Source organism: Squalius cephalus, assembly GCF_949319135.1.
Source record: "Squalius cephalus genome assembly, chromosome: 7".
Taxonomy (NCBI): Eukaryota; Metazoa; Chordata; class Actinopteri; order Cypriniformes; family Leuciscidae; genus Squalius; species Squalius cephalus.
In genome coordinates, this window is record NC_137128.1 from 10,261,132 (window position 1) to 10,274,486 (window position 13,355).

Genomic DNA, 13,355 nt, shown 5'->3' on the forward strand with positions numbered 1-13,355 from the left:
CACATATATATATATATATATATATATATATATATATACATACATACATACATACATACATACATACACAATTCAATGGCTAAATATAATAATAATAATACACATTACATGCAATAATAATAATAATAATTAAACACTTTCACAAATAAAAGCTCAAATCTATATAACTTTATAATAAAAACTAATTTAAATAGCTACATGTAATGCTAATAATAAACACCTACTACCATTACAAATAGTTTGATAAATTATAAATAATGATAAAACTAGTATTTATAATTATTATTAATAATAATAATAATAAGTAACCATGTAGTTATAAATGCCATTATATTAGCCATTATATATATATACATACTCACACAATTCAATAGCTAGATATAATAATAATAATAAGTAACCATTTAGTTATAAATGGCATTATATTAGACATTATATATACATACTATGTATAGAATAATACATTATATGTGAATAATAATAAAATTATGAATAACAATAAAACTAGTATTTATAATTAATAATAATAATAATTATTATAATGGAAAATATATTATAAATTCAATTTTAATGAAATACTGATTAGGCCAATAAGGTGCACACTCCTGCCAGGATTTGCACCTGGATCTTCCACCCAAAGGATGAATGTGTTACTGTTACACCACAAGAGTTGTGTTTTTTGTTTTTAATAACACAAACACCAAAAGGTGTATGTGTTTTTTTTGTTTGTTTTTTTTAAATAACACAAACATCTCCAATAAAGAGATGTATGTGTGTGTTTGTTTTTTAAAAGAACACAAACGACTCTGATAAACCGTTAACTGTGTTAACGTAAACATAGATATACATAACAAGATAACACAAATACTTTGAATAGAAATAACACAATGTATGGGCTTGTTATGGAACATCAAAGTGCAGCACAATTATAAAAACAACTATAAAAACAACTATATACACTACATATGTATTTATAATGAGCTCTTCCACTCTGTGATGGTCTGTCCAGATGTAGGACAATACCATTTCCCCCGTAACTGTGTATGACCAGTAAGTTTGCTCTTTGACTGACCACATATTTTACACTGATAGTGGTAGCTTTCTTTGGTTTTCCGCTTCTTGGGGGGATCACCTCTTATCTCTCGCTCCTTATCCTCCAGGGTTGCCTTTCGCAATCTCCATTCTCGGAACCGATTAAGAGAAGCTAGTGGTGCTGGGGCTGGCTGGTAAGGAAGCCCACCTTGAGGTTGAGGTGTTGGAGCTGGTGGCGGTTGATCATGATGGCCACCCTGGGAGTGAGAAGCTGGTGGCAACTGGTAAGTGTTCCAGCCCTGAGAGTGAGACGCTGGAGCAGGTGATGGCAGGTAAGTGTTCCAGCCCTGAGAGTGAGACGCTGGAGCAGGTGATGGCAGGTAAGTGTTCCAGCCCTGAGAGTGAGACGCTGGAGCGGGTGATGGCAGGTAAGTGTTCCAGCCCTGAGAGTGAGACGCTGGAGCAGGTGACGGTGACGGCAGGTAAGGGGACCAGCCCTGAGAGTGAGATGCTGGAGCTGAGTGTTGACCCTGCTGGCAGTAGGCAACGTCCGACGAAGCAGGGAAGACAGCATCCCCAGGCCAGTGCTGTGCTCTCGGCCAGTCCTGATCTGCATTGGTTGAGCTGGCACCAGCTCCAGTGTCTGTGTGCACAGTGGGAAACACCACTCTGGCACAGCGACGTTTACGGATCACTGCCTCACCCTCACGGTTTTCTGGTTCCTGGAACTCCATAACTGTATTAGCGCGTTGAACAGGCTCGGATGGTAGGTCCCGGGCCTCCAGGAGCGATTCCTCTGCCAAATGGACCTGCTGAGGAAGCTGCACCCCTTGCAGTAACGAATCGCGGTCGGTTCTTTTCTGCCGATCCTGCAGCCTAGAAAAAATAAAAATCAGAACAGAACTTTTTTGTTGTTATTTGTGTGGAATTTATCTTGTATTAACAAGTAGGTTTTCATATTGAAGTTAATGTATGAAGCTGTAAATATGAACTAACCAGGAGGACACTGTGGTGTTGTTTATAGTCACAAGTAAAAGGTTGGTGTTGTCCAGTATGTCTTTGCAGTCCTCTATTAACTGTTTGATATGACTGTAAGTCATGACAATTGACTGAGGTATTGCAAATGTTTTCCCTTTGTTGTCCTTTGGCCTATTTCTGGCTTCCCGGAACTCTTTGTAGAGTCTGAGTGCAACACACTCAGAAATCCTGTTAAGATCAGGTCTTTGGGCAGCCTGGCCATGAACCATGAACAATCTGCAAAATAGGTGACAAGATGACATAAGCCACATTATGTGTATGTACTGTAAACACATACACGTGAATGTTGTGTCTATGTAGATAGATATACATACACACACACACACACACACACACACAAATATTACAAATATACTGTATATCAGAGGCAGATACCTCTCAGCTGCTTGCTGGCCTGGAGCAGAGCCACTGCGTTTCCGAGAAGCTCTCCATGGTCCTGACAAGGTCTTTTTCTTACTTTTCATGGAGTATTTGGTTGGGGACTTGTCAATGGGATCCAGGCTGGAGTACAGTCTTAATATCTCTACTATCTCAGAGTTTGAGAGAGCGGTTATTGTCCGATTGAGGCTGACAAGATACCCTGCCAAGGCATCGACTGTCTCCCATCCGGGAATTCCTCTAGGATCACACCGACTATCCTGTCACATGAAATGAAAACAAAACCCATTCTTGTACAGCTAATTTAAAAGAAAAGGTGAAGGAACAATGATTTCTGATGGTCAATACATTAGTCACTTTACCAGACTTGAAGTGATGGGCCCACTGTCCTCAAACGGGGAGCTGGAGGTACTGCTGAACACACCACTTTCAAGTGTAGATTCCTTAGGTAATTATGTGTAAACAGTGAGAGGGGTACAATGAGGTTGATAAAGTTTGTTGTGCTCATGTTACACAAATGAATTGTTGATTTAACGAGTCAATCACACATCACTAATCAAGAAAAATGAACCTCTGCAAACTAGGTTTACAGTAAAAATGTTTTGATTTATCATCAAATTGTTAACACATCATTACCTGAGATGAAGACTGAAGATATATATCGGTGACCTGGGGTACTGTCACATCAGGACATTCATCCTCCTGAGCTTCATCCAGCATCTCTGGTGGAATGGCACCAATTTCCTTCTGTGCACTCAGCAGATCTCCCCGGTTAGACTGCGCCAGCAAATATTCCACAGCAATACGCTCTCCTGCCATAAGTAATCAACAGAAAGACAGAAGAAAAAAACAAAAAAAGATTAAAGTAGAGTGAGTGAGTGAGTGAGTGAACAAAGGTGTAACCTTCAGGTAATATCGAATATTGTCTAGCATGTTTTCTTTTTTTTTTTTTGCCATAGAATCTTACCGGTAGGTTTCCCCGGGGGTATAAACTCTGGAAGAAGTCCACTTCCTAGGACTCTGCTGCTCAGGACGTGCACACTGGACATCAAACGTACATCATACATCTTTGTACGTGATGTACCACTCATACTCAGAGCTTGCTGAGACCTATTATGGTTCCATCTGGATAACCCCTCAAGCAAGTACATCTGTGTATGTAGAGCATTACATCTCCACCCTGGCAAGACAAAAGCATTGGTGACAACAACAACAAAAAAGAATATTATGACAACTTAATACACAGCATTCATTAACTAAATGTTTCAAATATTGAGTGTTTCAGCTTGCCTGGGATGAAACCACACTGGTGCAGATGAAAGCTCTCGAGCGAGGAGGATCCTCTGCCACATCTTAGGACGTCAAGCATTTTGTCTCCCTTCTCCAGGCCTGATCCTGTGTTAGTATACAACTGGACACCAGGTGGATCTTGGATACAGGGCAAGTGCTTCTGCTGTATCTCCCACACATCAGACATGCTGTCATGATTTATGAGATGCAAGCCACTTGTGTCTGTGAGGTCCCACATGGAGTCCAGCAGTTGTTTGATTAGCACGCGGGTCTCCTCAACCCCTCGGGTTCTCCTGCGGCAGTGCTTGACCAGCTCACTGGATTTGATGCTCGATAAAACCTGAGAGTCAGTGGGTATGTGACCCTGGTGCTTTTTTTTTAACTCTGCCCTCTTGGCCTCTTTGAGTCGGTGAATGTCCTCTTTGTCCCACTCAAAGATACAAGTGGACAACTTTGAGCAGAACGTGCCAAACAGTGGGTGGTGCTCCGTCGTAAGACCCTTTGTGAACCGCCTCATAAAATGGAAAATATCCAGTCTCACCGGTGACGTCCATGGTCGAAACCAAGTGAGAACTGGACCCACTCCTATAACAATAAGAAACAGACAGTAAATACAGTACAACAGCTCATTTGTGCAAATAATTAGCCTAACTTCTTGAATTGTATGGCAGTTTCAATTCAGAGCAGTGGTCAGTAAATGTATATTTTTAGGATTATGCATTCAGTCGGTCCGTGATCGACCTTTCTCTCACTGTTTTATTACAGCGGCCGTGTTTTTTTTTTACAAATGTGTCATAATTCCATATGAAGCTGCTGCTCACTCTGTGTAAAGAATACACAATGCGTATTCTCCATTTTAGCATCAGTAAATTTGGGATCGATGCCGTGGTCTATTTAAGAAAGCCGTGAACGTGCACTTATCCCAACTATCTACACCTGGCTTGACATAGCTTCACCTTCTCATCCTGGCTCGGCAAAGGTGCAAACGATTAAGCCGCGATGAGCAGATCACACTAGGTCAAGCTGCGCTTTTCCACTCATCCTGAATTTATTCATTCTACTTTTGTGCAACAGCCCCCAGAGGCACATGTAATAGACACATAACAACACATATTAAAAGGCAACGCACCTGTCTCACTGCAGCAGTCTCTGTCCACATATATGGCATCTGGCTGTGGCTCATCAGCATCGCTGTACCTTTGGACGATGCCTTGACAAAGTTCATCAAGGCCAGCCCCCTCACCAGTGGTCAGCACAGAATTCAGCACTTGCCCAAATTCATTGCCGATATTAGACATCCATGTGGCTGTGCCCTCAATGCCACCAGCAAGTTTTTTTGTGATCTACATAAAAAAAAAAAACACGTCTCAGAAATCATCAGCTATGCTAACAAACTGAATGAAATCAAGTTTACATACAGTATGTTTACATTTACCTTCTTAGTAGAGTCCAGTTTCAAGATTCTACCAAGCGTTGAAGTGATCACACCCTTCAACTCGTCAAGGTGATTTAGAATGTCATTGGCATGAACCGTCTCAAACCACTGGGCCAGGGGCAGGGGACTGAAGGGTGGTGGCGGCTGATACACAGCTTCAGACTGGGTGAGGACACAGGACTTTTTGTGGACCTCACAATCAGTGAGGTAGTCGATGGTCCGCCTAGCCCACTCCTCACTGTGTATCTCCTGCAAGGCTTGCTGTAAATAGCTGGAGCTGTTCCCTAATGTTCTTGGGCGCAACATCGCAACACACCTCCTGTCCAGCGCCAAATGGGTTGTGAGGACAGCTGGGAATTTGTAACGGTGGGAGGGATCGAGCTGTTTTAAAATGTCAATGCTCCAAGGGCAGACGGGAATCATGCATTTGCTGCACCTTGGATAGTCTCCACCCACCAGGTAATATTTTGAATCAATGTCAATTACCTCCCTGACTTTAGTGTAAATGCCAGAATGGTGCATCTTTCTATTGCACTGGGTGCATTTCAGAGGGATGCCCCACATCCGCATCGGAGCCCACAGGAACATCCGCTGGCGGAAATAATTATGTGGATCAGGAGGTGAGATGGATTTGGTGGGGCTAGGGGGATGAAACCAGTTCTGAGACAGGTTTTGTTTCAGCTGTCCAGTACTGTCATATAAAATGTGGGCGATCCACTCCTGGTCAGCTGGCTGGATGACTCTGGTGAACTGCTTGGGTAGAAAATTCACCCAGTTTACCTCAGGAGGCTGCAGAGTGAGTGGGTGTCGTGGTGGTGCTAGTGACGTCTCATGGGCTGTGGGAGGAGCAGGAACAGGGGCAGGAACATCGGGTGGGTCACTGGGTTGCAGTGTCGTCTCTTGGGCTATGGGAGTGGTAGGAGCAGCAACATCTGGGAGGTCTGTTGGACAGGTCAAAAGGTGACATTCCTCTATGTGCTGTAACAATCCAAAAGACCCCCAGGCCTTTGCACCACACTGCTCACACTGCTCCTGGGTGTGGTAGTCTGACAGGTGCTGTGTGAAGTCCTCGCACATCACCTCCTGACTACACAGCGAGCATGTGATAGACTTCCCCTCGCTCATCCTGCACAGAGCTGGAGTTTTCTGACCTACACCTGTCTGTAGGGCTGAGCAAAAAAAATTTTTTTTCAATTAATCGTTTTTTAAAATGTAGTCGATTCAAAATCGATTCTCAAACACCACGAATCGATTTTTTTTCCATATTTATTTATCCATTACCCAAAAGCCATTATTAGGTTTCCTCCACTGTTCATAGGCTTGCAAACTCCATTTTATAGCTAATGATGTGAGATTTTATGTTTGTTTTATCTTAATCATAAAATAACCTCAACTAGTGCTGCACGATTAATCATATCGCAATCCCGATGTCAAGCCTATAAGCAATTATATGATGCAAAATCCTGCGATTTTTTATGAAATTAACAAATTTGGGCTGTTAACGCAATTAATGCAGCATCTGTTGATTTTTGTCATCCCTTGGCTAGTGTTACATAATCCTGCTCTTATTCATGCAAACGTTTTTAAACCATTAATGCACGACACGACAAAAAAGAGCTTGCTCCCTGTGAATGTCCTGACTGTGACACACAGAAAGACTCGCGCTGATATCGTGCGTGCGCACAAAACAGGCCAGAATAGTTATCTTTTGTGCTTGAGCGAACAATAGCACACAATTCCTCCAAAATTATGACAAAATGTCTTTTTGTCGAGTATCTTCATAACATAAGAGTAGTCTTATGATGAACATGAAGAGTTGTGACTCGTGAGAGAATGAGGCGCGTGTGAGATCCGCGTCTCTGACAGCAGCGGCTGGTATTAAATGGACAGTACACAGTAGCCACTATTTATATCTTTCGTTAAAATTAATCAAAGAACAAAGGGAACAGAGAAAAAACACTCACTGCTCTTGACTAAAGAACTTTTGTAACTTTAATAAGGATTAGTCTATATATAATTTATAATTAATACAGCGCAGACTGTTTGATAACTTTATTCAATTTCTGCATATGTCCTACCTGTTAGACAGGAAGTGCACAGGTAAATATGATTCTTAATGGTTTTAATGTACCCAAGTGTACCTAAAATAAAAAGAGTTTAATATACAGGTTTGTAGCTCTTAAAGGGATAGTTCACCCAAAAATGAAAATTCTGTCATCATTTACTCACCCTCAAGTTGTTCCAAACCTGTATGAGTTTCTTTGTTCTGCTGAACAAAAAGGAAGATATTTGGAAGAATGTTTGTAATTAAACAGATCTCGGTCCCCATTGACTTCCATAGTAGGAAAAAAATATATACTATGGTAGTCAATGGGGACCGAGATCTGTTTGATTACAAACATCTTCCTTTATGTTCAGCAGAACAAAGAAACGCATACAGGTTTGGAACAACTTGAGGGTGAGTAAATGATGACAGAATTTTCATTTTTGGGTGAACTATCCCTTTAATGTCTTTTTATTAATTAACCACTTGTAAACTAATGTTCACTTTTCTTTTTTAAAATAAATATAGGATTTGTGTTAAATATATATTCATTGAGTCGAATCGAAATCAAAAATAGAATCGAAATCAAAAAAACGAATCAAGAATCGAATCGAATTGAGAGCTTGCGAATCGAAATTGAATCGAATTGTAACATCTGAATCGATTCCCAGCCCTACCTGTCTGTGGTCCTGCTTTCCCAGCTGCTGCACTGGCATGAGAACCTGTAGCTGTTGCTGTTGCACCTGCACTGGCCTGAGAACCTGTAGCTGTTGCACCTGCACTGGCCTGTAAACTCTCAGCTGACCTGAGACACAGCTGACCTGCACTGGATGCTGCTTTCCCTGCTGACTGGGAAAACCCAAACTGGGTTGCAGCACTGGCCTGTGGAGCCCTCAGCTGACTATCACTGGATGCTGCTGTCCCTGCCTTCTCTGCTGACTGGGAAAAATAAAAGTGGGTTTACATTTAAAGTACATTTCCACTAATAATTACATACTCACACTGTTTAACACTGGAAACAAACAGTAGAACTGAGGAGAAAACATTTTCCATTACATTTTCCAGTATATTTTCATCACATCACAGGTTTAATGATTCAATGGCATCGTTTACCTCGTGGTATCCACACTTGCAGGGGATCCTTTTCCCAAATATGTCTAGTTTGTGGACAGTAGTTTGACCTTTCAGGGGGGTCAGAGGACAATCAGCAATCCGCAGCATTACCGCCCTCCATCGCCTGGATCCTGGCCTTTTGCCAGTTGTAAATGTGTATTTTCCCTGGGCATACAGGGACATCACACCTGCCCAGTAGGCATCCGGTTTCCCAGTTTTTGTCATTTCTGCAGATATTAGGGACAATATATGGAAAATAACAAAAATAAACCGTAACAGATGGAAAAACTACTCAACTAACGTTACTGATCACCACAAGCAAGGCTTTATTTCTCAATATTTCAGCAATATATGTATATCAAATGAACAGTAAAGCCTACCCTATCATATGACAAATGTGTTGATTGGTAACAGTAATTAATTTCACAATTTATTTTACTCAGAAAGTTAATTCATAGGTCTAACGGTACTCTTCAAATAGGGTCTTCGTGCTGACGTCACTAGATTATTAAAAAAGCACACAAAAACACCTCAGGCGTTTAAGTTACGGTTTTCACATCACAAGACAGACACGCAAAAGACACTTAAAAACGTTCAGTAAAGAAAATAATTAACATAACTTAGCTGCTAGCGATCAGCGACATTATCCCTTAAGGTTTGTGACCGTCTTATCAAACTTACCGAAAAACATCCAACGTTTGTCACAGCAGAAGTATTTACAAACACACAACATACTTTAACGATTTCACTTCAGTGATTTACATAATTTTAGTAAGTTCTACTTACTTTTAGTGTCAAGAGATATTCGCCGCCGGTAAATAAAGTTACCTCAGGATGAACTGTCTCCGAGTCCGTCAGTCAACCAATGAGAACACTGTGCGCACGGGGCCCGTTTCGACGCATATGATTGGCTCTTTTGCCCCCCTTGGAGCGGCAACTGTTGGAAGCATATGATTATAGTTAGGACTCTGTTTGGATTCTGTTAGGAGTTGTTAGGAACTGTTAGGACATTGTTAGGAGTTGTTAGGACTTGTTAGGACATTGTTTGGACTTGTTAGGACATTGTTTGGACTTGTTAGGACTTCGAGAGCAGTCCATTTAGTGGAGGGTACGGCCACCTCATCACTCGCCTGCACGTCCGCCCGAAGCTGGGCTGCGGTGTGTTTCTGCAGCTATTTTAAGGATGATGTCGTTAAAGTTGGCAGCGAGGTACTTTGAACGGCTTTGCCATGCGCACTTGGCTCTCTCGAAACACTAAAGACATCAAACGACGAGGATGGGATTCGAACCCACGCGTGCAGAGCACAATGGATTAGCAGTCCATCGCCTTAACCACTCGGCCAAAGACGGGGCAAAAGGGACTGCTAAGGGGGGGAGGGAAGAAGGAAAAGGAGGGGGAAAGAAGAGGAAAGAACGCCAAAATCATGGGTTCGATTCCCAGGGAAAGCAATAACTGATACGAATGTAAAATGTGTATCTTAAATGCAATATTAGTCGCCTTGGATAATAAAATCGTCTGCCAAAAGCGTAAATGTAAAAATATTTAAATGATTTACAAGTCAATATTTATACCTATTTTACCTACCTACCTCGTCACGCTGCTTGAGCTGTCGGAAGCGGTATTTTGGTGCTTTTCAACCGCTCTCATTAACATGACGGAGATAAAGTTCACGGCAATGTGTTGTAAAAGGTTGGGCTGATGAGAGAGGTAACTCTTCGACTGACCTGCAAGGAGCGTTGGGTTCTATGGGTTAGGAGACTCACAAACGTGTTGATAGAGGGAGATGTGCTTATGTTTCTTTTGTGTGCTGCTTCTGCTTTGTTGGAAAGAACCTAGAGAGAACCAGATAAGGAAAAAAACGAAAAAAACGAGCCTATCGCGCCGGCGCGATAGCCGACCTCAGGGGGTTAAAGCTTGATACCACCCTGTCGTTCCATGTCCAGATTAAAGCACGGGAGACTTCGCTACCTTCGCCGGCATTCTTTCGCAGAGGCAATATCGTAGTCTATGAGGCTCATCCGAGACGTGATCTTTGCTGGTTGAAAACTTTACCCAATACCCCGCTGGGATGACTTGAAATACAGTCAGCCTTGGCAATTTTTGTCAGTCTCTTAGGAGGCTTGACTTGTTGGAAGACTTGTTGGACTTGTGACTTGTTGGAAATTGGAATTGTGCTTTTGCTTCTGTTGCGTGCTAGCGAAAGCATGAGCTTGAAGAAGGCTGGTGTAGCCAGGATTTGGACCTCCCTTAGAATGTGTTTTTGTATTTCTAATGGTCATATCCATGCACCAGGGGGCTTCTTATATTGATACTGACCTCAACAATGTTTTCAGAAATGAACATGAGCTTTTTCTGCAGCTATAATTAAAATGCAATTCATTCTAAAGCTCGCCATGAGCGGCACCCCTGCGGTTGACCTGTTCACCGGGCTCTTTGTGAAACTAAACACCAAGGATGGGACTCAAACCCATATGCGCGCAGAGAACAACAGATTAGCAGTCCATCGCCTTAACCACTGAGCCACTTGCCTGCCGGCAGGCGCACTTGGCTCTCTTGAACACTAAAGACATCAAACGACGAGGATGGGATTCGAACCCACGCGTGCAGAGCACAATGGATTAGCAGTCCATCGCCTTAACCACTCGACCACCTCGTCACTTGCCTGCACGTCTGCCCGAAGCTCGGCTGTGGTGTGTTTCTGTAGCTATTTTTAGTATGATGACGTTATAGTTGGGGCAGCAGAGAGCTTTGGCAGGCGCACTTGGCTCTCTTGAACACTAAAGACATCAAACGACGAGGATGGGATTCGAACCCACGCGTGCAAAGCACAATGGATTAGCAGTCCATCGCCTTAACCACTCGGCCACCTCATCACTCGCCTGCACGCTTGCCCGAAGCAGCAGCTATTTTAAGGATGATGTCGTTAAAGTTGGCAGCGAGGTACTTTGAACGGCTTTGCCATGCGCACTTGGTTTAAATCATACTTATCTGACCGTTATCAGTTTCTAGCAGTAAATGATGAGATGTCTCATCGATCACAAGTTCAGTATGGCGTACCACAAGGCTCAGTACTAGGACCGCTGCTGTTCACTCTGTACATGCTACCATTAGGAGATATCATTAGGAAACATGGAATTAGCTTTCACTGTTATGCCGACGATACTCAGGTCTATATTTCTTCAAAACCTAACGAAATTTATCAATTCACAAAATTAACGGAATGCATAGCAGATATAAGAAATTGGATGACTCGTAATTTCCTACTTCTAAATTCTGAAAAAACAGAGTTTCTAATTATTGGACAAAAAACTTCCTCACGTAATAACCTAGAATACTGTCTAACACTCGATGGCTGCTCTAAGTCTTCGTCGTCGGTTAGGAACCTGGGTGTGCTCTTTGATACCAATCTTTCATTTGAAAGTCACGTGTCTAGTATCTGTAAAACTGCATTTTTCCATCTTATAAATATATCTAAATTACGCCATATGCTCTCATTGACAAATGCGGAACAATTAGTTCATGCGTTCATGACCTCAAGGCTAGATTATTGTAATGCTCTACTGGGTGGTTGCCCTGCACGCTTAATAAACAAACTACAGCTGGTTCAAAACGCAGCAGCTCGAGTTCTTACCAGAACCAGGAAGTATGACCATATTAGCCCAGTTCTGTCAAAACTGCATTGGCTCCCTATTAAACATCGCATAAATTTTAAAATATTGCTGATTACTTACAAAGCACTAAATGGTTTAGCTCTGCAGTACTTGAGCGAGCTCTTAACGCATTATAGTCCGTCACGTCTATTGCGATCTCAAAATTCCGGCCAGTTACTAATACCTAGAATATCAAAATCGACTGCTGGCGGTAGATCCTTTTCCTATTTAGCACCAAAACTCTGGAACAGTCTTCCTACCATTGTCCGGGAAGCAGACACACTCTGTCAGTTCAAAGCAAGTTTAAAGACACATCTCTTTGACCTAGCATTCACATAATACATTATAGACTTCTATAATTTAATGTTAGGCTGCATAGATTAGGTCAGCCGGAACCGGGAACACTTCCCATAAATCCTGATGTACTCGTTACATCATGAGAAGAATGGCATCTACGCTAATTTTAGTGTCTGTGTTTATCCCGAGGTTTTCCTGCAGCCTGCCGGATCCAGGCCGTATCCAGATCTGACGAAGGACCTTCGCCTGGACCGATGACAACGCAGTGCTGAAGTGCCAACTAGTCTCTCCCTATGGAGGATCCCTCTACCACTATACAGATAAGGCGTTGTCGGGAAAACTCGTTTCGCGTTCCTACCCCAAAGCAACAAAATAAAATAAAATTCTTTATCAAAATTTATAAGGAAAGACAAGTACTTTGTTTAGGCTTGGTCTGTAGGGAATTCCAAACCTGCGTATTTTCGTAGTCTATGAGGCTCATCCGAGACGTGATCTTTGCTGGTTGAAAACTTTACGCAATACCCCGCTGGGATGACTTGAAATACAGTCAGCCTTGGCAATTTTTGTCAGTCTCTTAGGAGGCTTCGTGACTTGTTGGAAAAAGGAATTGTGCTTTTGCGTGCTGCTTTCGCTGTGCTGGCGAAAGCATGAGCTTGAAGAAGGCTGGTGTAGCCAGGATTTGGACCTCCCTTAGAATGTGTTTTTGTATTTCTAATGGTCATATCCATGCACCAGGGGGCTTCTTATATTGATGGGGAATGGGAGAATGGGATTCGAACCCATGCGTGCAGAGCACAATGGATTAGCAGTCCATCGCCTTAACCACTCGGCCACCTCATCACTCGCCTGCACGTCTGCCCGGAGCTGGGCTGCGGTGTGTTTCTGCAGCTATTTTAAGGATGATATCGTTAAAGTTGGAGAGAGAGAAAAAGAAATGGAGAAAAAAGAAGGGAAACATACACTATATAAGTTTTTATTTAATCTCTTATCTTCTCAATATTGTTTACACACAGATCTGCACTTATTGCAAGGTTTATTATCACTTTTATTTTCATGTCTCTTGCGGGATTCGAACTT

At 42.3% G+C, this 13,355-nt stretch overlaps 1 protein-coding gene across 1 annotated transcript; it reads right to left on the minus strand.

Annotated features, from left to right (window-relative positions):
- Nucleotides 1-737: 737 nt before the first annotated feature.
- LOC307162269 (uncharacterized protein) lies at nt 738-6,330 on the minus strand. The gene is made up of 9 exons (XM_079877481.1): nt 5,174-6,330; nt 4,868-5,081; nt 3,739-4,323; nt 3,416-3,628; nt 3,085-3,260; nt 2,811-2,891; nt 2,446-2,708; nt 2,029-2,286; nt 738-1,908 (listed from the first exon to the last, which is right to left on the minus strand). The coding sequence occupies exons 1-9, from the start codon at nt 6,296-6,298 to the stop codon at nt 972-974; spliced, it is 3,852 nt and encodes a 1,283-aa protein (XP_079733607.1). The 5' UTR covers nt 6,299-6,330; the 3' UTR covers nt 738-971.
- Nucleotides 6,331-13,355: the final 7,025 nt, after the last annotated feature.

Excerpts from the sequence above, each read along its gene's own strand:
- LOC307162269 (XM_079877481.1), bottom strand. The coding sequence starts at position 6,298 with ATGAGCGAGGGGAAGTCTATCACATGCTCGCTGTGTAGTCAGGAGGTG. Across the intron at positions 5,082-5,173 it reads AACTGGACTCTACTAAGAAG|ATCACAAAAAAACTTGCTGG; the intron begins GTAAATGTAAAC and ends TTTTTTATGTAG. Across the intron at positions 2,287-2,445 it reads GGCCAGCAAGCAGCTGAGAG|ATTGTTCATGGTTCATGGCC; the intron begins GTATCTGCCTCT and ends CCTATTTTGCAG.